This window comes from Hyperolius riggenbachi, chromosome 10, assembly GCF_040937935.1.
Source record: "Hyperolius riggenbachi isolate aHypRig1 chromosome 10, aHypRig1.pri, whole genome shotgun sequence".
Classification (NCBI taxonomy): Eukaryota; Metazoa; Chordata; class Amphibia; order Anura; family Hyperoliidae; genus Hyperolius; species Hyperolius riggenbachi.
In genome coordinates, this window is record NC_090655.1 from 66542751 (window position 1) to 66567562 (window position 24812).

Consider the following 24812-nt stretch of genomic DNA (forward strand, 5'->3'; position numbering starts at 1 on the left):
CATTGGTCAATTATTGGCCAATATTACCACTTCATGCAGTATGAGAGCTTTCCTACAAAATCTGTTCATAGTATTCAAAATCTGTTGCAGCTTATACTATATGGAAGTGGTAAAATTGGCCAATCAAAATTTGATGTGTGTACAGTGATCAGGAATGATTTTTAGCATTTGCAATCACTCCCAAGTTTTTAGCAGAAGTTGGGGTCTCCTGTACACAATGGGGAAAGGTACTAAAAATAAACTTGAATGACCTAAGTTGCGGGTGTGTACAAGCCTTAGCTCACTGCCCTTTTATGATATGACCCAAGTTGTAACCTTTTGACGCTTAAAGGACATCCAAGGTCAAAATAAACTGATAAGAAAAACCACTGTATCCATCCTCCTCCTCCTAAAAATTACTTTTTTTTAGATATCCCACAGTTTCATTTTATATTTTAACCTCCTTAGCGGTAACCCCGTGTGTGACACGTGGTAAGCCGCCGGAGGGTGCTGCTCAGGCTCTGCTGGGCCGATTTTCATAATTTTTATTTTGCTGGACGCAGCTAGCACTTTGCTAGCTGCGCCAGCACCCCGATCGCCGCCGCCGTGCGCCCGATCGCCGCTATCCGGTGCGGTGCGCGGCCCCCCCCCCCCCAGACCCCTGCGCTGCCTGGCCAATCAGTGCCAGGCAGCGCCAAGGGGTGGATCGGGTCTCCCAATGACGTCCCGACGTCGGTGACGTCATCCCGCCCCATCGCCATGGCGACGGGGGAAGCCCTCCAGGAAATCCCGTTCTTTGAACGGGATTTCCTGATCGCCTATCGCCGGAGGCGATCGGCGGGGCTGGGGGGATGCCGCTGAGTAGCGGCTATCATGTAGCGAGCCCTGGGCTTGCTACATGATTTAAAAAAAATAAAATAAAAAAAAAAACTGCTGCGCTGCCCCCTGGCGGTATTTTTCATACCGCCAAGGGGGTAATATAGTTTTTAAGTTTACGGTTTCATTGTCTCTGCTCAATGACACCTTCACTGAAGTATGCCAGAGCTAAAATCTATGAATTATTTGACCCTTTTTATAACTTTGCTGCCTGGAAAGTATTTTATATCTGTAATTACTAATCAGTGAGGGTATGCTTTAGTCTGACCCAGACTGTCACTTGCATACCTGCTTTTTAACTCTCTCAGACAGAGAAAGAAGAAACACAGCCAGTTATTTGTGTGCTTGGCACTGTACATACACATGTCTATCTCATCATGTCACTTCCATTGTCCTTTAACAGCAGAAAGTACAGTATATATTAGTAAACACAGGCCAGCTTTTCCAGATTACTTGTTGTCCTGTGCTTGGGTGAAGACACACATCCAATATTGATTGGCCAATGTGACAAGTTCCATGTAGTGTCAGAGCTTACCTACACAACCTGTTCATAGTATTCAAAATAGGTTTCCCTCATACTATACGGAGGTGGTAAAATTGGTCGTTCAAATTGGATGTGTGTATGCACCCTTTATTATCAGATAAGAATTATTTTAGTAAAGTAACCTCACTTCTCTAAAGCCTGGTACACACATTTCAATTATGATTGGCCAATCACTGACCAATATAAACACTTCTATGTAGTATGAGGGTTCACCTACACAGTCTGCTCTTAGTACTCAATATCTGTTGACCCTCCTACTACATGGATGTGGTAAAATTTGACTTTAGGCTGGGAGCACACTTGATTCACATGCACTTTCCCGCATAGTGGAATATGAATGCAAAGTCACACTTAATGTTAGTTTACGGGCCACACAAATTGCTGTGCGATTCGCAATGAGATTTTATGTGCGATTTAATATCGCACAGAAAGTTCCTATTTGCCGCACACTGTATGCAAATCACATTTGGTTCACATTCAATAGCTTCTTATGGGGTTGCAAAGGTATGCATTGTGGTAAAAACAGATTAAGGACAGAAAGTCCCCGACTTACAAACGACCCGCCGATACAAACGGCATGGATTCTGCGTTTCCATGGGAACAAGTCAAACATTTTTTTTTCAAATTGCACTTGTGGATTTTGAGAAAATAGATTTTAAAAAATTCAAATGGCTTTTGTACTGGTATAAGGAGGTACAGAGGGCTGAGGTGACACAGAGGGGGACATTGGAGGCACAGGGGACCGAGATGGCACAATGTTTCAATTTAAGAACAGATTCAGATTAAGAACGAACCTACAGTCCCTACCTCGTTCATTAACCGGGGTCTACCTGTAATGTCATTTTCCTCTGTTCAAAGGCAGATAAATAACGTAAATACATGGAAAATGCATGAAAAACGGAAACAAAAACATGCATTCAAAAATGCAAATACAGACAAACACACATGCCTAGAAAATGCATGCTTTTCGGCACAGACAAGTGTTCTCCCAGCCTGTAAGAAGTCACAAAGTAGTGATAGTCATGTCTAGAACTCATGGTGAATCATGTGATCCATTTAGTCATGTGATAGATATGTAAGTCTCTGATTTGCTAGTCATGATCATGTGCTAAAGCAAGATGTGATCACAGCAAATCAGAGCTTTGCTAATCAGATGATCCAACCTATCACATGCTTCTCCATGAGTTCTCCTAGACATGCTTCTCCATGAGTTCTCCTAGACATGACCATCACAAGATCTCTTGAGAACGGACAGCGTCTCACCTTCATTAACTGCTCTTCCTGCAACTGACGACGTCTCTGCAGCTCCTCATCGTCCTCCTCCCGGGCACTCGACCTCCTTCTGGGGTCTCCTGGTCCCCGAAAAACAGGGATTATTTTACATTTCTCTGCACAGACACAATGTACACAGCCAGCAATAATTCAGCCAGACAACTGGGGCATCCACTGGTTAAATCCCCACCTTGCCTACTAATTCACCCGCAACCTAAGCTGGGGCACAAGGCACAGGAAGCACCAGGCCTCAGCTACATTGCTAGTCCTAGTGATGAGCAGGCAATTCTTCTAATTTCACCAGCCCCATCCAAGAGGCAGTTAAAGGGAACCTGAAATAAGAGGGATATGGAGGGTGGCATATTTATTTCCTTCTGAACAATACCAGTTGCCTAGCCGTCCTGCTGATATTCTTGGCATCAGTAGTGTCTGAATCATACACCGGAAACAAGCATGCGGCTAATCTAGTCAGCCTTCAGTCAGAAACACCTGATCTGCATGCTTTTTCAGGGTCTATGGCTAAGAGTATTACAGGCAGAGGGTCAAGCAGGACTGCCAGGGAATAAAATGAAATAAATATGTCTGCCTCCATACTCCTCTCACTTCAGTTGTCCTTTACAGGGACTGAGAGGGATATGGATGTTTCCTTTTAAACAATACCAGTTGCATGACAGGCCTGCTGATCTCTTTGGCTGCAGTAGTGGCTGAATCATACACCTGAAACAAGCTGGCTGCAGTAGTGGCTGAATCACACACCTGAAACAAGCGTGCAACTAATCCAGTCTGACTTCAGTCAGAGCAACTGATCTGCATGCTTGTTGAGGTGCGACACAGGATCAGCAGGAGAGTCAGGCAACTGGTATTCTTTTAGGCTACTTACACACTAAGACGTTGCGTTAGGTGCTATGTTAAGGTTGCATAACGCGCAGCTAACGCAACGCATAGTGTGGTTGTAGCTGGACGTTACATTTAGCCGCGCTGAGCGGCTCTTCACATATCCTGTGATGCGTACTCTTGGACGCATGCGGCATCACGTGGTCCCGCCGGCCAATTGCCGCACAGAGCGCCGCTCCAGGAAGTAAACACTGCAAGTCACACCGTGCAGTGAATAATGAATTAGCCATGTGCCTGGCCGAGGAGTCCTCCTCCAATACTACTGAGCATGTGCAAACAGTCTAACGCGGCTTAGCCACGTAGAATGCACAGCAATGTAACGCAACGTGGGCACTGTGAACAGCCCATTGATTTTTCATTACTGTGCGGTGGGCTGCGTTACAGGCTGCACTAACGTGCACCTGTAACGTCTCGCTGTGAAAGCAGCCTTAAAAGGAAAAAATCAATATCCTTCTTAGTTTATGTTCCTCTTTAAAAAGGATAAATAGGAATGATTCACTACGTAGCCCATAAATACTTCACCTCTTAAAACTTTACTTTTATTGGTTCCTATAAATGTGCTGTAAGCTTGTTTTTTTGAGGCTTGCACGTACAAAGATGCACAGACTGTACACAAAGTGTCTACAGTTATGGGTCGGCATATGTGGCATACACTGCTCTGTCAGATATCTATGGTCATGGGTTAGTAAGTGGCATACGCTGAACAGAACTGTGTGTTGAAACCGTTTCACACTATGGTTCAGATCTTTTACAAATTGCAAAAGGGCATCTGCAAAGTGATGGAAACCACAGGAACCAGTTTACACTAGTGTGATCGGATGACGATCTAATCGTGGCTGATCGTAAACAACCTGCCTGCTGCATTTTTTTGAGCATTCGTTATTGGGCCCCCTTATACATAATTTTTCGCAATCCATTTCCAATTGCATGCGATACACAAGAGTATCTTCAAAATTATGAAACTTGTGGAAACCATTTTGCATTTCTACTGCAATTCTCCATGTATACCTAGTAGCCAGAGAAAATCGCAATTTGCAGCATGAAACAGTACTTAGTATATGTGAAGCCTTACCTGGTCAGGTGGTGTGCGGGTCATGTGACTTTTTGAACAGCAGTTTTTACGGCACGTCCTGAGTCAACGTCCCCTTGCAAACTAAGCATTAGTGAGCCCATCATTGCCTGTACACTTGCACACCTGCCTGTATGCTCGCTCATCTGCCTGTGTACTCATGTATCTGCCTGTACGCTTGCGCACCCGCCTGTATGCTCACGCATCTGCCTGTCTACTCATGTATCTGCCTGTATGCTCACACATCTGCTTGTATGCTTGCTTATCTGCCTGTTTGCTTGTGCACCTGCCTGTACACTTGAACATTTGCCTGTATACTTGTGCATCTGCCTGTATGCTCACGCTGGTGGCAGACAGATGGTGAAATTATTATTTGGGGTGGAATGCGCCACCCTGTACCTAATCAGTGGACAGAGCTCACTGATCCCCTTCATCTGATGATTCACCATTCTATTTCTTTAGATTGTAAATTCTTATGGCTGAGCCATGAATTACTGTTTGTCTTTGCCTTTCTGTTATGTATGTCCTTTTGGGTATGCAGTATTACCTTGTCTTACCCTTGTTTTTATCCTTTTATTGTATATACACAGCAGATTGTCTGTCTGAAATGCTGCGATTCTAAATAGCCATGTAATATGCTGGTGTTATATAACTGTCTAATAATCTATAATCATAATATCCTGAATAATATCCATTGGCACCCCCCCCCCCCCCACACACACACACACACGCAGGGAAATTTGGTCGCACCATGCCCCATCAAAGGCTGTAATGTGAATTACGGCTATAGTGGCGCTCAGACAGGATTTTGGGCAACGCCAGAAGACTGAGCCAAAATTACCTTATAGTGTACCAGAGCTGGAAAATTAAAAATATTTTATACATACCTGGGGCTTCCTCCAGCCCCATCCACTCCGATTGCTCCCATGCCGCCGTCCTCTGCTGCCTGCAGCTTTGGGAACCGGGTCCCCGCACTTCCGTCAGTCAGAGCCAGTCTAAGAGAAGTGCGCTGTTTGCGTATCTTAGAGGGCGCACTTCTTCTGCATAGACTGGCCCGACTGATGTCAGTGATGGGACCCGGTTCCTGAAGCTGCGGGCAGCGATGTGGGAGTGATCCGAGCAGATGGGGCAAGCCTCAGGTATGTATAAAATCTTTTTCTTTTTTCAGCTCAGAGTCCCTTTTAAAAAAAAGCATAATTCGTCCGTTAGCAATAGCTGGCAGGCGAATTATGTCTTTCCCCCTGAATAGTAATTAACGCCACCGGAACTTTTGCAGGAGCAGGGTGAGCCATTTTTTCAGCTTCCCCCTGCATCCAAATTTTCCAGCCCCATTTCTGCACGAATGCCCCCCATGACTTGTAGTCCCACCACTGTGGAGGGATTTTCAACGAACATTCCCATTGCCCCACATGCGTGCTAAGTATACTGCCCGTAACTGCAAACTTTTTCTATACAAAGAAGAGGAAATCTGAAAACGGGAACAGTCTGTGAACTCTTGCACATGCAATCCCCAGACAACAAGCCCATGGTATAATGTTTAACTTGTTTTACAGAAATGTGTAAAAGTTAAGTTTTAATAGGTGAATTTATGGACTGCGACCTTTGAGTCGCACTTGAGTTTATGCTGGGCCATGGCAGCAGTTATAATCCCTTATGTTGTGCTACAGGGTTGATCCAGGGTGTCACTGTACAGAGTTACTGTATGGAGAAGATGCTGCAGATGGTAAAGTCTGTGTAAAGTGGCTGAGATGTCGGATATGTTGCGTGTGTTGCTATTTTATAGCACTGAATGACCCTCTCTATAGATGTCTCCCATCAATGTGGATATTGTCTGTTCAGTACTATTTATAGTTTTATAGCAGCGTCACTGGAAGTGAGGGCTGCATAACACAGCTGCAGCATTAAAGACGGATCAATCTTTTATATTGGCTCTAACTTCCTCTGGAAACAACCGGAGATTGTTGTTGTTCATACACACATTAAAGCAGGTTTTTTTTCATTGTCTGTGTCAGACTGTTACAGAAGAAGAGACTGATTATTATTGAAGGGATCAGTCTACCAGCGCAGTCTGCTTATCTCCACATTTATTCAAATAGATGAGTTGGCAGAGGGCTTACCCATCTGTGGCTCATATGTAATCAACTATTTCTCCTAAGTTTTCTCCCAGGAGATAATTTTTCATGTTTCATTTAAAATAATTTTCCCAGAACTTTGCAAAAGAAAAAGTACCAATACGTAGGCAAAACAAAAAAAGTACCGTACTGTCAAAAATTTTTGGATAATTTTTTTTTTGCTTTCTGGTGGTTTATAAGGCATTTTATTGACAAGTTTGAAAATCTCACCTAGGAAAAGGAGTTAGACTAGTCCATCTCATGGGGAGTTTTAGGATTTCTTTTATTTTTAAAAGCACCCCTTGAATAACAATGCTACAGTCCAGCTGCAGGAATACTATGTATGTAAGCGGGAAGACTGGCTGGCATTTTTGTATAGGTGCTTTCTGAACCAAGAAAACTTTGAGACTCCCCCATGAGGATATGGACTAATCCAAAACCTGTCCGATCATAATACATACTGTAACAGCTGCACAGGAAGTGTAGCTGTGACAGCTATACAGGAAGTAACAAAAACAAAATATGGTGTGTTTTATCTGGGGAATGTGTATGTGTCTGATCATATGCATTTTAAATGTGCCCCTTTAAGTAACCTTTCAGTTCTGGATGGACATAGGAAGAGTTAGAACCTCTCTCTGGTCTTTACTGCTTTCTGCAATCCCATACTTCTTCCTGGCTTTAGTTAAAGCCAAACCCGAGGGGCTTATTTATCAGGTGACTGATTTGCACTCCTTTGATTGGCTGGTCTTTTTTTATTATGTACAAGAAGCAAATGTGAGACCTCATCACATGATCCTGAGCAGCCAATCAAAATAGAAACTGATAAAGTGACCATTGTTTCTCCGTGAACCTTCTTTGGGTAACTGTTCATCTCTATGCAATTTATTCATAGGGGACACCGACGGCAATAATGTTCTGACACAGGCTCCATTGCTCTCAGCTCCTCCCAGGTTGGACTATAGCGTTAAAATGCTCCGGGGATAGTTGTGATTCCAGTAATGATTACAGTGCAGGGGAACCAATTGATTCCTGCCAATTACAGTTGGATTAAGTAGCATGGAAATGCTATGATACCCATAGACATAAGATTACCATTCCCGAATGTTCGTGCTGTATGGGGGAATCCCAACAGACACACAATTACTCTGCAATCTGTCACTGGGCAATGTTCATCTTATGTGTAGGGGCATCTTTACACAGAACAATTTGTGATTTCTGATACACAAAGGATGAAAAACACAGTAAAACAAACATACACATACATCTGAGCACAACACAGATATGTGGGTCTTTTAATGAGCATTGATGAGGTTCCTACATGCATGTGGGGGATATATGAGAAAATGGCAGCACAGGTAGGATGGTGGAGCCCCCTAGTGAGCAGACTCTTCGTTCACAACTTCAACATACTTCAGACTGCTGGGGGGCCGGAGTATACATAAAATGATGTAGAAGTCTTTGTGCTCCAGTAAGTGAAGCATACCCAGGTGACAACATGCGTTCCAATTGGACAGCAGTGTCACCTGATGTGGAATTTGATTGGAAACCAGCGAATTACTGCTTTCTGGCTTCATTCTATATGCGGACCACCAATATTTAAAGATGTAGCTGACCGCATCTATAATGCATTTTGTGTGTGTGGGGCCTGTAAAAAAGCCTCAGGGGGCCACATTCGGCCCGCGGGCCTTAGTTTGAGGACCACTGTTCTAGAGTCTCTAGACAATTAATCAGGGCTACCAGCCTGGGCATGCCTTATCCATGGGACAATTGTCCACAACAACCAATAAGATTAGCTTTAAAGTAAACCTCCAGACTAAAAATCTACTCAGCAGCACTGAAAAGACTTGGTGTTTCTTTAAAGAGAACCCGAGGTGGGGATCGTACAAAGAAATCTATACACAGCGGCTGGGTCTGGCTATAGTGCCCAGCCTCTGTTGCTAGTTGAATCCCCGCAAAGTGCCCCCTGCGCTCCGCTCTCCCCCATAAATTACAGCCACGCTGGCGACACGCAGCGGGCTGTATTTACCTCACTAGTGTCACTCATGGCGCTCCCACGCCTCCTGCAGAGCGCCGGTCCCCGCCCATGTCCCTTCCCTCGCCACTGATTGGAGGGAAGGGACATGGGCGGGGACCGGCGCTCTGCAGGAGGCGGGGGGAGCGGCGTGAGTGACATTAGTGAGGTAAACATTGCCCGAGAGCGCGTCTGTGATATAGGGGGGAGAACGGAGCGCAGGGGGCACTTAGGGGGATTCAACTAGCAACAGAGGCTGGGCACTATAGCCAGACCCAGCCTCTGTGTATAGATTTCTTTGTACGATCCCCACCTCGGGTTCTCTTTAACAGTTTCACAGCATCAGAACTGTTTTTCTTACCCAAGCCTCATATTTAGCTGCACAGAAGAAAACTGCCTGGGCATGTTTCCCCTGATGCTGTGCAAAGCATGATGGGATTTCTAATGTTGTTGTTCTCCTTCTGCTGTTTGGTGCAATTTTTTTTTTTTTTTTAAGTTTGAGATTTGAAGCATAGTGCGCGCAGCTGTGAGGGGTGGTCAGGACACAGGACAGTTGGAACCTTCTCATGCTCCCTGTCACCTCCTTTCAACCAAAAAGATGGCTGCCCCATGAAAAAACAAACATCTGCCTGTTCTTTTAAAACAGGATGGGTAAGAGATTATATTACCTATCTATTTTAATTAACATAACTAATGTAACTTAATGACAGTATGTTTGTTTAGGCTGAAGTTTCCCTTTAAGCTCAGGCAAGCAAGTTGGCTCATCCGTGGTTTGGTCCAGTTAATATAGACTGGTCACACTGATAAGTGGTATGAGTAAAATATAATCACACAAGTGACCATGTCTTCTCCTACAGGAAGTAGTAGACCACAGGGGTGTAACTACAAAGGAGCAGCTTCTACAACCGCAAGGGGGCCCTAACTACTAGTTCACTCTTTCTCTCTGTAGAGGTCCATCCTTCAGATCCGGTGTTTTTGTGGCTACACTTGTTATGGGTGTGAAGATTACGATATCCACTCTTTTCCACATTTTTATGACCCTTGCAAGATGAGCCCCCAGGCTGTGAGGGTCACCAATGGTAGTAAGCAAGGGAAAGGATGTTAACATTGGGGGGCCCCATCAAAGTTTTGCTGGAGGGCCCCATAATTTATAGTTATGCCACTGGTAGACCACTTGGGGAGGGGGGTTCAAAAGATTTGGAGGCCTCCATCTGAACCTTCTAGTTTATTTAATCTAAGAAGCATTTAGTTTTATCTGGTTGCTATATTTCTCCTGTATTTTGGTGTATTTTCTAACCTATGCTCTGGGGAGGCAGCCTTGAGCTGTGAAACATGCGTTGGGCTATACTCACTATAGCGTCACAGCTTGATTGACCGTGTATGTTTTACTGTAAAATCTGAACTTTGATACAGGATGTCTCCCTGAAACTGTTTTGGTAATTTTACTTTCCCTGCAGACATCATACTTTATGCAATATTTATTATTTTAATGATCTTAAAGGAGTCATCAAGCAATATTACCTAGCCCCCGATCTACTTACCTGGAGCATCCTCCAGCCCTTTGCAGCTTCGCTTTCAGGGTCTCCGCATGGTGTCTCACCAGGCGTCCTTTTCTGCGCAAGCAGCACTGTCAATCAAGTCCAAATCAAGTCCAGGTTGTCCGGACTGTACTACGCAGGCGCAGAACTACTGCGCCTGCGCAGTACACTACGGACAACAGGGATTTGATTGGCAGAGGCGCCGTAGAGGATGACCTTGAGGTCACCCTCTGCCCCGTGTGGGGGGCCTGAGGCTGAGAGCGGGGCTGCGGCGTGGGACATATCAGCTGCAAGGGGCTGGAGGAAGCCCCAGGCAAGATCAGGGGGTAGGTAATATATTGCTTGATTACTCCTTTAAAGGAAACTTGAGACAATTAAAAGAATGTATACATAGCTGGGGCTTCCTCCAGCCCCCTTCAGGCCGAATGACTTCCTTGCCGTCCTCCTGAGCCGCCTTAATCTTCTTTCTGTCCTGATAAAGCCTTTAGACACCGTCTGCTGCAAATGCGCAACTAGGCCGCGCATAGCCCCATCGCCAGGAGAATTCTACCACGCAAGCACAGAATTCTCCCAATGATGGGAGTGCAATGGGGGGGAGGGGGGGTATTTGCATGCTCGGCCTGTGCTGTATGAAAACAGAGAAACAAGGCTACCCGGGAGGATGGCGAGAGAGACGTCGACCTGAAGGGGGTTGAAGGAAGCCCCAGGTATGTATACATTGTTTAGACGTTTCTATTAAAACAGAGTCCTGTATTCTTGGGCTGTAGGGCATTATTTCTTTTTTCCTGTATGTTGGCATTTTGAGCTGAACCGGTGTGTTTGGAGCCCGACTGGGTTACATTCCCACTCACCTGGAACTACACTTTACTTTCACATTATAAAAATATACTGGTTGGCTTCCCCACAAATTGGTTCTATACCAAGGCATGATTAGATCGTGCTTGCACTGAATTTTCTGGTACCAGTGGAGAACAGCGAGTGAACTGCTATGCTGGAGACTCTGATGGCAAGAGCTTTACAGCCCAATTATTTCCCAGCTGTTGGGAATTTTAAAAGGGGGTCTCAGTCGCCATTTTTGGGCACAGTGATCAAAATCAGATCATCAACTGAGAGGTGACACCCACCTACATATAAAGTCCAGCTTTGAGTGGAGTTACCTTCTCACACCATCCTCTCCATGTGGTCTCATTTTGGTCATACATCCAACCATGCATGTACCGGTATATGTGATCCTGATTTCACATCTTGTATCAGGAAATACAGTATGTGCGAGATGAGGTTGTTGTGGTGCACACCCCATTACACATATGCAATAAATTACAAGGATAGCACAAATGGCCTCACCACTTCAGTTAAGTCAAATGCTTGGGTGGCAGATTTTTGTAGACCTGCATTGATAGGCTATCTTGCTAGCCTTCCTGGGCACAGTTACATTGGAAGAGAGTGTGTCATAACGGGTTACTTGCTTTGCCTACCTATGGCAGCGAGTGAGGGTGGGCCTGGCCAGTAGTCGGTCTCAATCTTTGGGACTTCGTTGGGGGCTGGAGCGTGTGCAGCCGGGAACTTGGAGGACTTGATGATATCGTCTGAGCTGTTGGCGAAGGCTGCCATGGCAGCTGGATCTGGAGGGGATCAGGGATCAATTTGTTTGGCTCAGTGGGTAGAAAGTGAAAGATGCCAATCTTCTGCATCATGTGACTAAGAGCCCCGTGTACCAGGACAGTGTGACCCCTCCTCCTCCTAACAGATCACTACACTATTCAACTCATGGGCTACAAATTCACCTGCATGCACTAAAAAATGCATGCATATTTTGGCACACAAATATTCTGTTACAAAGCATGCATTTTGCCACAATAGCTGATTGTTAATGAGAAAATGTGTGCAGTGTGCCAAAAATATATAGCACTGGTCTAGTTGAGGAAAACCTCACGTGGCTATTTCCTGCAATTTAGTCATGTCCACTAATTTGTAAGAAACAGGGACCCAGTGGGAAACACTAAATTTGCACAAAAGGAACCTTGCCCGCCGCCTTATGCCACTGGGCTTTGGGCACAGCGCTCACTGTGGTGTCCACCTCCCCTTGTGCCACTACTAAACCCACGGCTGTTTGTAGACTTTTGCTGCCTGAAGCAATACATTGTGTTGTTGCACTCCCCCCCCCCCCCCCCCCCCCCCGCTCACTTTACAATGTTTATATGTGCGCAAAGCCAGACCGGAGAGGCGAGACACATCGGGCTGAGCATTGCAGGCACTGGCATTACACTTACCTCCCTCTGCTTCCTCCAAGACAGCTTCTCCTCCCGGCTGACCTGCAGTATCCCAGCTCTGGTTCCCTGGATTCCAGGTATGTGCTGTACCAGCGCCGCGTCACTCACCGGATTTCTGCAGATTAGTGATGGGATTACCAGCCACAGGTGAATTCCTGCTTGCTCTCTGACTTCAGTGGTGCCTCATGTGACCCAGCAGCACGTAACAGGTCACATGAGGTAACACTGTAGCCATGGATACTGGACAGGCAGATGGAAATCCCCTTGCTAGAATACTGAGAGCAGGTGAGTGAAGCGGCGCTGCACATCTAGGGAGGGGGAAACAGTGCAAGGAAGGAGACATTTGGGGAGGGGGGGCCGCCTCTTGATGCTCTCTAATTGTTGCCACCCTGAACCACATGATTCACATTGCTTAATGGAAGAACTGCTTCTGACTAAACCCATTTGATTGGTCATGTGGTTAGTGTTTTCTGCTGTGCCCCTTATTTTTTTTTTTCAAACTAGCAGCGGCGACCAATATGCCGCAAGCAGGAAAGCAGGAAGCGGCCGTGGGTCCCCTCAACCGGACTAATGCCAAAATGCTGCAGGCTGTAAATTTTTTCCTGCATGGGAAAATTTGCGTTAGATGTGAATGAGCCCATTGATTTACAATGGTTCTAATGCAAATCTGCATGCAGGAAAAATAATTCAAAATGGTCACGTGTGAACCCTGCCTCAGCCATTGGCTGTTTCTTGAGATCTGACCGCTATGAAGAAACAGGTTGTTCACACTATGCAATGCAGGTGGCCATGTATATTTAAATCTAAAGAGAAAAAAAAAACAACTGTTGAATTTGCCTGGGGCTTCTTGTAGTCCCCTGCAGTCATTCTGTGCCTGTGCCGTCCCTCCAAGACCCTCCGGCCAACAGCGCCTCGTCCCCATGCACAGCAGCGTTCTGCATGTGCGCAGTACGGTAAAGTTTGCTACTGCAAATGCACAGAACCCTCCCAGGAACCGGATCCGCACAGTAGCCCCTGACAGGCCAGCTGTGAGGGTGTCGATGTTACTTGCTGGAGGGTCTTCGAAGGACCATGTGGGCAAAGGATGACTCCAGGGGGCTGCAAAAAGCACCAGGTAAGTTAAACTTTTGTTTTTCCAATTACAAAAGCTTTTAAAGAGACACTGAAACGGAAAATAATTATGATATAATGATTTGTATGTGTAGTACAGCTAAGAAATAAAACTTTAGGAGCAGAGACATAAGTCTAATATAGTTTCCAGTACACGAAGCGTTAAGAGCCAAAAGAGCCATTGAGAGTTAAGAGCAAAAGAGCCATTGAGCTCCATGACTTTCAAAGTGGCAGAGAGCTCTGTCTTCTGAAGCTTATTATCTCAAGTGTCTGTAAATGTATTTTCTTTTTCTCTGCAGAGAAGGGTTCAAAAGTTCACTGGCCTGCTCTGTAAAATCATTTAGAATGCTGAGTAGTGTGTAAACTGCAAATATTAGAGAATGATGCAATGTTGTAAAATAAAAACCATATAATTGAAAATAAAAATGAGAATATTTTCTTTGCTACTAACATACTAGTAATTATCCATACTACACAAACAATTCATTATATCATTATTTTTTGCTTCAGTGTCTCTATAAAGCACACCTGAAGTGAGAAGAATATGGAGGCTGATATATCTCTTTTTTTGAAAGGTGTACATTGCCTGGAATCCTGCTGATCCTCTGCCTCTATACTTTTAGGCTTCTTGCACACCAAGACGTTGCATTAAGTGCCACGTTAAGGTCGCATAACGTGCACCTAACACAACGTATGGTGCTGCAAGAGCCGACGGTAGAGTGAGCCGCATTAGGCGGCTCGAGTCCTATAATGTCTCCCAGAGTGGCGCTGATTGGCCAGCGGGACCACGTGATGCGGAGAGCGAGACACTCTGCATCACGTGGTCCCGCCGGCCAATCAGCGCCCGCCAGTGCAGTGAATATTAAGTAGCCATGTGCGCGGCTACTGTAGCTGGCTCTCCCCGCCTCCTCTCCGCCCCCCACTGCGCATGTGCAAACAGTCTAACGCGGCTATAGCCGCTCCAACGCCGTAGCATGCTGCACTTTGCACAGAACGTGCAGCGTTACATGTAACGCAACGTGGGCTGTGTGAACAGCCCACTTGTGTTACATTGCTGTGCGTTGGGGGAGCGTTACAGGCGCACTAACGTGCGCCTGTAACGTCTTGGTGTGTAAGCAGCCTTAGCCATAGATGCAGATTAGATCTTTCTGACAAAAATCTCACTGGATTAGCAGCATGCTTGTTCCAGGTGTGTGATTCCAATCCTACTGCAGCCCAAGAGGTCAGCAGAACTGCCAGACAACTGGTATTGTTTAAAGTGGACTTGATTTATTGCACAAGACAGAAGGAAACCCGAGAAATGCTCCCTGTATGTATTTAGAGGTAGAACCTGTCTAACTCCCCCTCATCTGTGACTAATCACAATTGCAATTTGATCTCTCTGCTGTGTCCGCTGGCTGCCTCGGCAGAGCAACTAATTTGTAAACACAGGATGCTAACCCTATGTCTGCTTCCATGAAAGCAGGAAGTAGACACACTGCAGATTTATTGGACAATTTGTTTCAGCTGTAACAAAGAAATGCTTTTTTTTCTTTAAAGGTTATTATGCTGTTGCTGATCTTTTAGACCAGAGAGGAAGTTCTGAGTTCAGGTCCGCTTTAAAGGACAACTGTAGTGAGAGTCATATGGAGGCTGCCATATTGTTTTCCTTTAAGGGCCCGTTCACATTACAAAAGCGGACGGCCACGCATGCGGAACGCAACGCATGCGAACACACGCCGTTTGTATGTGTTGCGTGGCTGATCCCATCACTGAAAATCTGCATGCAGCATGCGTTCCCGGACCGCACAGATCCAGAATGCATGCAGTGTGAACAGCAGACAGTGCACTCTATGCACTGTCTGATGTCGTGCGTGTCGGCCGCCTGCACGCGTTTCCAAAACGCGGCTGGAAACACGTGCAGTCTGAACGAGCCCTTAAGCAATACCAGTTGCCTGGCAGCCCTGCTGCTCTATCTGGCTGCAGACGTGTCTCTGAATCACACCAGAAACAAGCATGCAGCTAATCTTGTCAGATCCTACAAAAATGTCAGAAACACCTGATCTGCTGCATGCTTGTTTAGGGTCTATGACTAAAAGTATTGGAGGCAGAGGATCAGCAGGGATGCCAGGAAACTGGTATTGCTTAAAAGAAAATAAATATGGTAGCCTCTATATACTTCTTACTACAGTTGTACTTTAAAATAAATGAAATGGTTTGGGGTGGGTGGTAGGGTTAAGCTACGTGGCCAGGATTGTGTTGCGGACAGTTACTTGCAGCCAATGGTTGACCCAATCCAGCATATCCCACGTCTATCTGAAACATCATTTTTTCAGTGAAGAAGCTTTTTCTCACATGTAATGGGGGTCATGTTTGAGCCTGGAAAAGCGTAACTGTGCAGTATACTTGAATAAACAGACTACAAGAGCACAATAGCCCCAATCCTCCACGGTCCGCATTCCTTCCAGCTCATCTACGACCCCCGACGTCTTTCGTGCACATGTGTCATTCTCAAACTCAAGAAAAAAAGGGATTTTTTGGCTGGGATCTCCAATGTGTCCTCCAGCAGCAGAGCCAGTCTGTTAATGTAAGACACAGTGGAGTTTGCAGAAAGATCTGCACATTCCTTTGTCTGATGATCCTGGAAAGATGCGGACCCACGGAAGACGCAGCCGTCCAGCCAATGTTTGCTTTGTCCGATGCCGAAAGCTGCTTCTAATTTTCTGCAAACTTTTTCCTCACCGACGATAAGCCCCAGCCGAAAGAATTCCGTCTATCAGCTTATTCCCCCACTTAATTATTTTCAGATTACGCTTTATGAAAGCCGGCCGGACGGCAGGCACATGTGTTCCTAGCCCTGTGCAGCACTCAGTGGCACCGCTTGTTTTTATTGGCTGAGAAGATCCTTGATTAACTGATGCCAAGTAAATACACACTACTTAAAGAAGCCGGTCAGGAGTCTCTTCTCCAGCCACTTCCTGTACCGCAGACCTCATGAGCGGTAGGCAGCGACCTTCTCAGACTGCTGTCTGTGCCACGCCCCCCACCCTGGTGGACTACAGGACAGCATTGCTTTTCTTGTGTCCAGGTTGAAATCCAAATGTAGCAGACATGATTTTTATCTGCATAAGCCTCAGATTACACAGAAAAGGTATTCTGATTAAAAAGTTGTCAGCTGGTATATTAAAAACAATCCCTGCTTTTGTGTGGCCTGCACAGGACTAGGAAAACATTTATTTTTGCCTGGGAATTGGCTCTAAAGGACGACTGTAACGAGAGTGTTATGGATGGATGGATTTATTTCATTTTAAGTAATACCAGTTGCCAGGCTATCCTGCTGATCCTCTGACTCTAATACTTTCAGCCACAGACCCTGAACAAGCACGCAGCAGATCAGGTGTTTCTGACATTGTCAGACCTGACAAGACTAGCTGCATGCTTGTCTGGTGTGATTCAGGCACTATTGCAGCCAAATAAGAGCAGCAGGGCTGCCAGGCAACTGGTATTGTTTAAAAGGAAATAAATATGGCAGCCTCATTATCCTTCTTGTTACAGTTGTCCTTTAAGGTGAAATTCTACTTTTGTTTAGGGGGAATATTTTTGAAAACTAGTAACCAAGCTTTCTGCTCTTCCCATGTCACTACTCCTGCAGGAAGATGGAAAGTTCTGGGCAGTACATACTGGAAGTACCGATGTTTGGAAAATTCACAGCTGGTTGAAATGGAAAGATCACGTGATCATTTTTAATAGTTGATTAAAGGTCCACTATTGTGACAAAATGTACTTTTAAAACTCTTTTAATTTTAAATTACTTTTCCTATTTCACGGTCAGAAGGCAGACAGATTTTAGACTAGTCTATCTTGTCATGGGGGGATTCTTAGGATCTTCTTTATTTTCAAAAGCTTTTACTGAATGCCAGTTGCTCAGTCCAAGTGTATAAGTAAGTAGGAAGGCTGGCCAGCATCTTTGTGTAGAATAGATCCTTTCCGGGGAGTGCTTTCGTAAAGAAAGAAGGAAATACTGTAAGCACCCTATGAGGACATGGACTAATCCAAAACCTGTCATATCAATCACACTTTTACTGCCTACTGTGTCAGCAATATAGGAAAATAGTAATTTATAGTGCGTTTTACTTTGGAAGAAATATATTTTTCATAAATATTTTTCATTTTACAATTTTTTAATGATAATGGTCCTTTAAAAAAAAAGTGCATCAGCATTCTAGGGTTATAGTATTTTTTTTATAGGAATATGGAATTTCCCTTTTAACTTCCCAGGAAGTTTGCACAACAGACTCTGCTTGCAATAGTTTGTGTGCTCTTCACTATCCCATTGTCAGAAATTAGAAACAGCCTCAGAGCTGGACTTACTTTACCCCCGGAATTCCTCTCTGCTCTAAAAGATATCCAACAGCATAATAACCTTTACAGAAAAACATTTCTTTGTTACAGATGATACCGATCCTGCAATAAATCTGCAGTGGGTCTACTTCCTGCTTTCACTAAATCAGACATAGTGTTAACATCCTGTGTTTACAAATTAGCTGCTCTGATGAGGTAGCCAGCTGACACAGCTGAGAGATAAAATTACACTGGTAATTAGTCACAGATGAGTGAGGATTAGACAAGCTAAACTCTCTAAATACATACAGGGTGCATTTATCTATGTTTTCCTTCTGTCCTGTGCAAGAGGTCAGGTCCACTTTAAAGAGACACTGAAGTGAAAACAAAAATGATGGTATGATTTGTATGTGTACTACAGCTAAGAAATAAAACATTAGGAGCAGAGACATACTGTAAGTCTAGACTAACCAGTAAGCTCATGGTGAACTAGAACTCATTGGAGTGTATAAGGGGCCACAATGGTCCTAAAAGCCCCTTTACTAAAATGCTATGGAAAACAAAAGTTTGCTTTCTTAACCACTTCGGTACCAGCAGCCTCTGCCCCCTTAAGGGCCAGAGGCTGCTGGTACGCTAAAACGCCGCATACCGACGAATCGCCACAAAAATCCGCCGCTCTCGCCGGTCACCCTGCTCTGTCCCCGTCGCAGGCTGCTCTCTCTGCCGTCTCTATGAAGGCAGAGCACTGTGCGCCGGTCAGGAACCGCTTTCATTGGCTCCTGACCCTGTCACTCCATGTAAGCCAATGGGAACGGCTTACAGGAATGACAGGGCCAGGAGCCAATGAAAACTGCTCCTGCCCGGCTCACAGTGCTCTGCCGTCATAGAGACGGCAGGGCGAGCAAATTGCAGCGGGGAGAAAGCGGCGGGAATGGCGGGGACACGATGTGAATGGGACGTAGAGCTTACGTCCAGTCAGAACCGGAGCGCCCCCTGCCCGACGTAGATTTGTACTGCGTCGGTCCGGAAGAAGTTAAAACAGAAAGAATTTGCGATAATTCAGGTTGGAGTGAGCTCCAAGATGTCTCCCAGTCCATCACTGCTGAATATATGCAAATCACTGTAAGTCTAATATTGTTTCCAGTACAGGAAGAGTTAAGAAACTCCAGTTGTTATCTATGTAAAAGAGCCATTGATCTCCAGACTTTCAAAGTCACAGAGAGCTCTGTCTTCTGAAGCTTGTTATCTCAACTGTCAGTCACTGTATTTTCTTTTTCTCTCCAGAGTTAATAGGTTAATAGTTCACTGGCCCGCTCTGTAGAAATCATTTAGAATGCTGAGTAGTGTGTAATCTGCAAATATTAGAGAATGATGCAATGTTATAAAAAACTATATAACTGAAAATAAAAATATTAGAATATTTTCTTTGCTACTAATGTTGTAGTAATTATCCTTACTACACAACCAATTCATTATATCATTTTTTTTTTCGCTTCAGTGTCTCTTTATGCATTGCAGCACGAGCTGCTGAGCCCCCCTTAATGTCAACTCTGCGTAATATGTTAGTGCTTTATAAATACATTAAATAAATGTGAAGGCTTTCTCCCAGCGAGGTGCAGCCCACTGCAGGACACCAGACTGGGGAAAAATGGGCAGCTCCCTGCTCGGGGGACACTGGCTGCACTACTGAGAGGGTCACATCTGTTCCTGGTGCACAACCACTCACAAGACTAGAAGTACCAGGAGAGCTTCCCAAAGAGAATCATGCAACGGCCAGAACCGCACAAGGCCCAGAAAGTTAGAGGATTATTACAGGATTAGTGTCAGCGGAGGAGAGGGGAGGGATCAGGCAGGAGCAGAGGCTCAAGCACCAAGCGCCTGGCTGTGTGCCCTGTAACTGGCACTAAGAACTCCATATGTAACACATGAGCTGTGAAATAAGCTTGTGTATATTCTCCTTAAAACAGTAAGTGTGTGTGTGTGTGTGTGTGTGTGTGTGTGTGTGTGTGTGTGTGTGTGTGTGTGTGTGTGTGTGTGTGTGTGTGTGTGTGTGTGTGTGTTTAGAAAGTATTATTGCTTGTACAAAACTGCCTGTCATCTGATTTTGGTCTGTTGGATGACAATCTGGCATGTGTACACGTGGCAAACAATTAGACGAGCTACTGATAGGCAGTTTGCCCGATCCATCCGGCAGATCAACTCACACAACTGTGTCCTCTGCAGGCAGTGTGTTTAGCCGATGCTATAAGCTTTTTTGCAACCGAACATTCCGCCGTGTTTGGAGCCCCATGGGAGGAGCACAACCGCCACGGGACGCTACATGCAGCATCCCAGGGATTTCGATTGACGCTTGCGCAATCGCCGGCAAATGCATTGAGGTGAACGCTCCCGTTGATCCCAATGTAGGCGTCAGTCGGTCCCGGCAGTAAATCAAGTCACCGACGCTTTCGGCAGTCACCCGTGTGAACTGGTCCAAAGAGACGAAAAAGTAAGGAAAGAAAAAGGAGAGCATTTTTCAGCTTTGTGGATACGCTGACACTGTTTGGCAGATTACAGATATGGTGGCATGCTGCCCTCTGGTGGCGGTCACAGCTCATACACTGTCGCCCTCAAACTAGCTGTGTTCTCCTTCATAAATCCTATTGAAGGTTTTGGAACTTTAACGGGAACCTGAGATGGGCTTTTAAAGACAAAATATAATTACCTAGGGCTTCCTCCAGCCCCCTCCTGCCTGATCGCTCCCACGCCGTCCTCTTCCGACTCTCCGCTCGTTCGCAATTGTTCCCCGGAAAGTTATCTGGTCCAGGGGCAACTGCACATGCACAGCCTGGCCAAGCATGCTCCCACCGCCAGACTGTGCATGTGCTGACTGGCCCCGTCTGGAGGATTTTGCCAGTTGCGAGCCACGGGGAAGGCGACTGAGGACGACAAGGGAGCGATCAGGCTGGAGGAAGCCCCAGGTTTGTATACATTTTTAAAGGGGCTCCATCTCAGGTACACATTAAGCCACCCTTCATTTAGTAAATATATATGATAGAGATCAGTTTTTATGACCTGGCATCCGTAAATGAAGCCCTGTACAGCTGATGTGTTTCTGGTAATATTTCACAATAGTGCGGTCTTTCAGGTGTTCAGTGTGATCTCTACAGAAGCGTGTCCTCAGTGTGATCTCTACAGAGGCGTATCCTCAGTGTGATCACTATAGAGACGTGTCCTCAGTGTGATCTCTATAGAGGCGTGTCCTCAGTGTGATCTCTATAGAGGCATGTCCTCAGTGTGATCTCTATAGAGGCGTGTCCTCAGTGTGATCTCTACAGAGGCGTGTCCTCAGTGTGATCTCTACAGAGGCGTGTCCTCAGTGTGATCTCTACAGAGGCGTGTCCTCAGTGTGGTCTCTCTAGAGGCGTGTCCTCAATGTGATCTCTATAGAGGCGTGTCCTCAATGTGATCTCTATAGAGGCGTGTCCTCAATGTGATCTCTATAGAGGCGTGTCCTCAGTGTGATCTCTATAGAGGCATGTCCTCAGTGTGATCTCTCTAGAGGAGTATCCTCAGTGTGATCTCTCTAGAGGCGTGTCCTCAATGTGATCACTATAGAGGCGTGTCCTCAGTGTGATCTCTATAGAGGTGTGTACTCAGTGTGCTCTCTATAGAGGCGTGTCATCGGTGTGGGTACCAGGAAGGTTGGCAGAGGTGCAGAGAGGAGACAGAGGGAAGATGGAGATTGCCTATCACGCTGCAGGAAGTAAGAAGATAAGCCAAAGCCAAGTGCCCAGAAGCGCTTTGTGCTATTCCAGAAGCGCAGTACTTACTGGGGAAATATGATGAGGCCAGGGGGGGCAACATGTCATGTTAGCAGGGGATGCACACAGCACACCATGAAACAGAATAAAACAAGACAATGTTACAGACACATGAGATGGGATGGAGGGAGCATCAACAATTAAGAGATAATTACAGCGACAACAGCCTGAATGTGTCCAGAGGAACATGAAACGCTGCATATAGATCTGCAGCTTGCTGAACTCCATTTTTTTCCACTTAAGTTTTATTTATTAACTCCAAAAATCAATGTAAGATGGCATTCTATTAAATCATACAAAATACTGTATGTGAATCCACAGCTGCAGTGGAGTTTGCCAAACGCATGTGGCCATAATATAACTGGCATTCTGTTCACTTGTCCTTTATACAGCTTATGTTTATTTATCAATCTAATTACTATTAGAATTTGCCTTGTTCAGTTCTGGGTTTGGATGGTCTTTAGTTTTAAATATTCTATAACACTTTAAAGGGGCATTATGGCAAAAAATATGCTGTTCCATTATCCCCACCATAAGTTATTTAATAGAGACAGCATACATTTCTCTATAGAGCTTGTGTTTAAAAAGTAGCTCCTAACACCAATTCTACTCTTCTACACAGCTGATCTGCATCACTAAATAAGCTGTTCCGGATGGGGATGTGATGGGCTAGCGGTTTCCTCTTCCTTCTGTGTCACTCTGCCACAGCTGATTTATAACTCACACGCCCTGTGCTTCTCGCATGTAGCTATAAAGCAACTAAATAAGCAGGCTGGTAATTAGTTACTTACTTAGCTAGTTACTTTGTAGCTACATGTCAGAAGCACAGGGTGTGAGCCCAGTTAAAAATCAGCTGTGGCAGAGTGATACAGAAGGCTGATAGCAGTTAGGAGAGAGCAGGGAACAGGCAGCCGTCGCATCCCCGTCAGGAACAGCTGATTTAGTGATGCAGAAATGTATGCTTTCCCTATTACATAACTGATGGTGGGATAATGGAACAGCATAATTTTCGCTATACTACCCCTTTAAGTCACTTTTTGCACGATTGTGTAAACTGGATAGGATAAGCATCTATGTGGCTGTAGTAAGGTATCGACTACTGAAATCATTTGCATAGTAATGACCAATATTATGACGGCATCTAACATGTCTTATTTGTCGGAAGGAATCAAGGCTTAATTTCCTGCCTTTCAGATTAAAAATAGGATTGATTGGCCAACCGTAACGGTCCACATGACACTAGATTAGAGGACCGACCTCACGGAAAATAGAAACATTTTAAATAAATACATATAAAAGGTACATTTCTCCCAGCGTAAAATGCACCATAAATGATCTTTTTCCTATGTTGCTGCAACTTACAGTAGGAAGTAAAAATCTGACAGATTCTGGACTAGTCCCATCTCTTTGTGAGAAATTCTCGGAATGACCTTTTATTCTTTAAAAAAGCACTCCCTGGAAAGCATCTACACAAACCAGCTTCCCTTCTAATTTGCACAGTATTTTGGCAGTTGGACTCAGCAACTTCACTTCAGAAAGTGCTTTTGTAAATAAAGAAAAAACTGAGAATCCCCCATGAAAAGATGGACTAGTCCAAAACTTAACAGATGTGTCAGATTTTCACTGCCTACTGTAAGTGACAGAGAGATAGGACTTATCCGTTAGCCGGGCGCATCCGGCAGGTGGCGCTGTTGTAGCGAATTTCGATGCGCAGTTGTATCTAATTCCATTCATAGTTACTATGGTAACAGGTGGCCGCAGGTGGCGCTAATTACATTGTTGATACGCAACGTAACGATACAGTGTGTTAATGGCAACGAATATACATTGTATTTGAAGTGGCCGGAATTAAAATGAAGGCGGCGGCAATGTAACACATGAAGCCGCCGCCTTCGTCTGTTCTTCTTCTCCCCCTTTGCCCTCTCGCTTCTATACAACACTGCCAGCTGGGGGGGGGGGGGGGGGGGCACGCGTGTCCCCCCACAGTCGTTCGTCGCAAGGAAACAAGCAGGCTTCCCTGCCGCGACGAACGACTCTGGGGGGACACGCATGTCCCCGCAGGCTGGCAGCATTGTATACAAGCGAGAGGGCAAAGGGGGAGAAGAAGAAGAAGAACAGACGAAGGCGGCGGCTTCATGTGTTACATTGCCGCCGCCTTCATTTTAATTCCGGCCACTTCAAATACAATGTATATTCGTTGACATTAACACACTGTATCGTTACGTATCAACAATGAAATTAGCGCCACCTGCGGCGCTTCCATTCACACAGTACTACGTTCAGTAACTATGAATGGAATTAGATACAACAGCGCATCGAAATTCGCTACAACAGCGCCACCTGCCGGATGCGCCCGGCTAACGGATAAGTACCAAAAGTAATTTGTAGTGGATTTTACTCTGGGAGAAATGTACTTTTATGCATATGTATTCTAAATTCTACAATTGTTTGTGATAGCTGTCCTTTACAAAACTTGTCCTATAATTTCACTAAATTTGTGTGACTGGTTTCCCTGATTTTTTTTTTCTGTTTCAAGAATGCACAATCCATCAGCATCACCCTTCTCTAGCTGGAAATATGGAAGGGAAATAAAGTTGGGATCTAGGCCTCCTTTTTTAGTAATAAGACACCCATTGATAAGTCAGGTAGTACGTGCTGCACTAAATCCCCGCAGTGCCACCAGTTAGAAGAAGACAGGCATGCACAGGCCAAGCTGCGGCCGCACTGCAGAAAAGACAGGCAGACACGGAGGTTATCCGGAGCGGACTCAATACGTTACCGTGCTGCTTGTAGATGGGAGGCTTCCGGTACATGTTAATGCCTAGGTCTGCAGAGAGAAAGGAGACTTCACTAAGTTTGAGAATCTCAGAAAGACAACATTGCACAAGCCACATGTAACTAACGATGGTCATGTCTAGGAGAAATCGTGGAGAAGCTTGTGAGTTGTTTGATCAGCTGATAGATTTGCAAAGCTCTGATTTGCTGTGATCACATCCTGCACATGATCATGACTAG

The 24812-nt window shown here is 45.2% G+C and overlaps 1 protein-coding gene across 14 annotated transcripts in view; it reads right to left on the reverse strand.

The window, feature by feature from the left end:
* ABLIM1 (actin binding LIM protein 1) overlaps positions 1-24812 on the reverse strand; it is a 440123-nt gene that overhangs the window by 31128 nt on the left and 384183 nt on the right. For 8 of the 14 annotated variants that reach the window (XM_068257415.1, XM_068257412.1, XM_068257404.1 and 5 more), the window contains 3 exons: positions 24577-24624; positions 11770-11916; positions 2663-2751 (listed from right to left, as the gene is read on the reverse strand). In XM_068257415.1, coding sequence (XP_068113516.1) covers positions 2663-2751; positions 11770-11916; positions 24577-24624 — 284 coding nt within the window. The remainder of the gene's footprint in view (positions 1-2662; positions 2752-11769; positions 11917-24576; positions 24625-24812) is intronic. The other 6 variants (XM_068257403.1, XM_068257406.1, XM_068257410.1 and 3 more) reach the window with 3 other exon arrangements.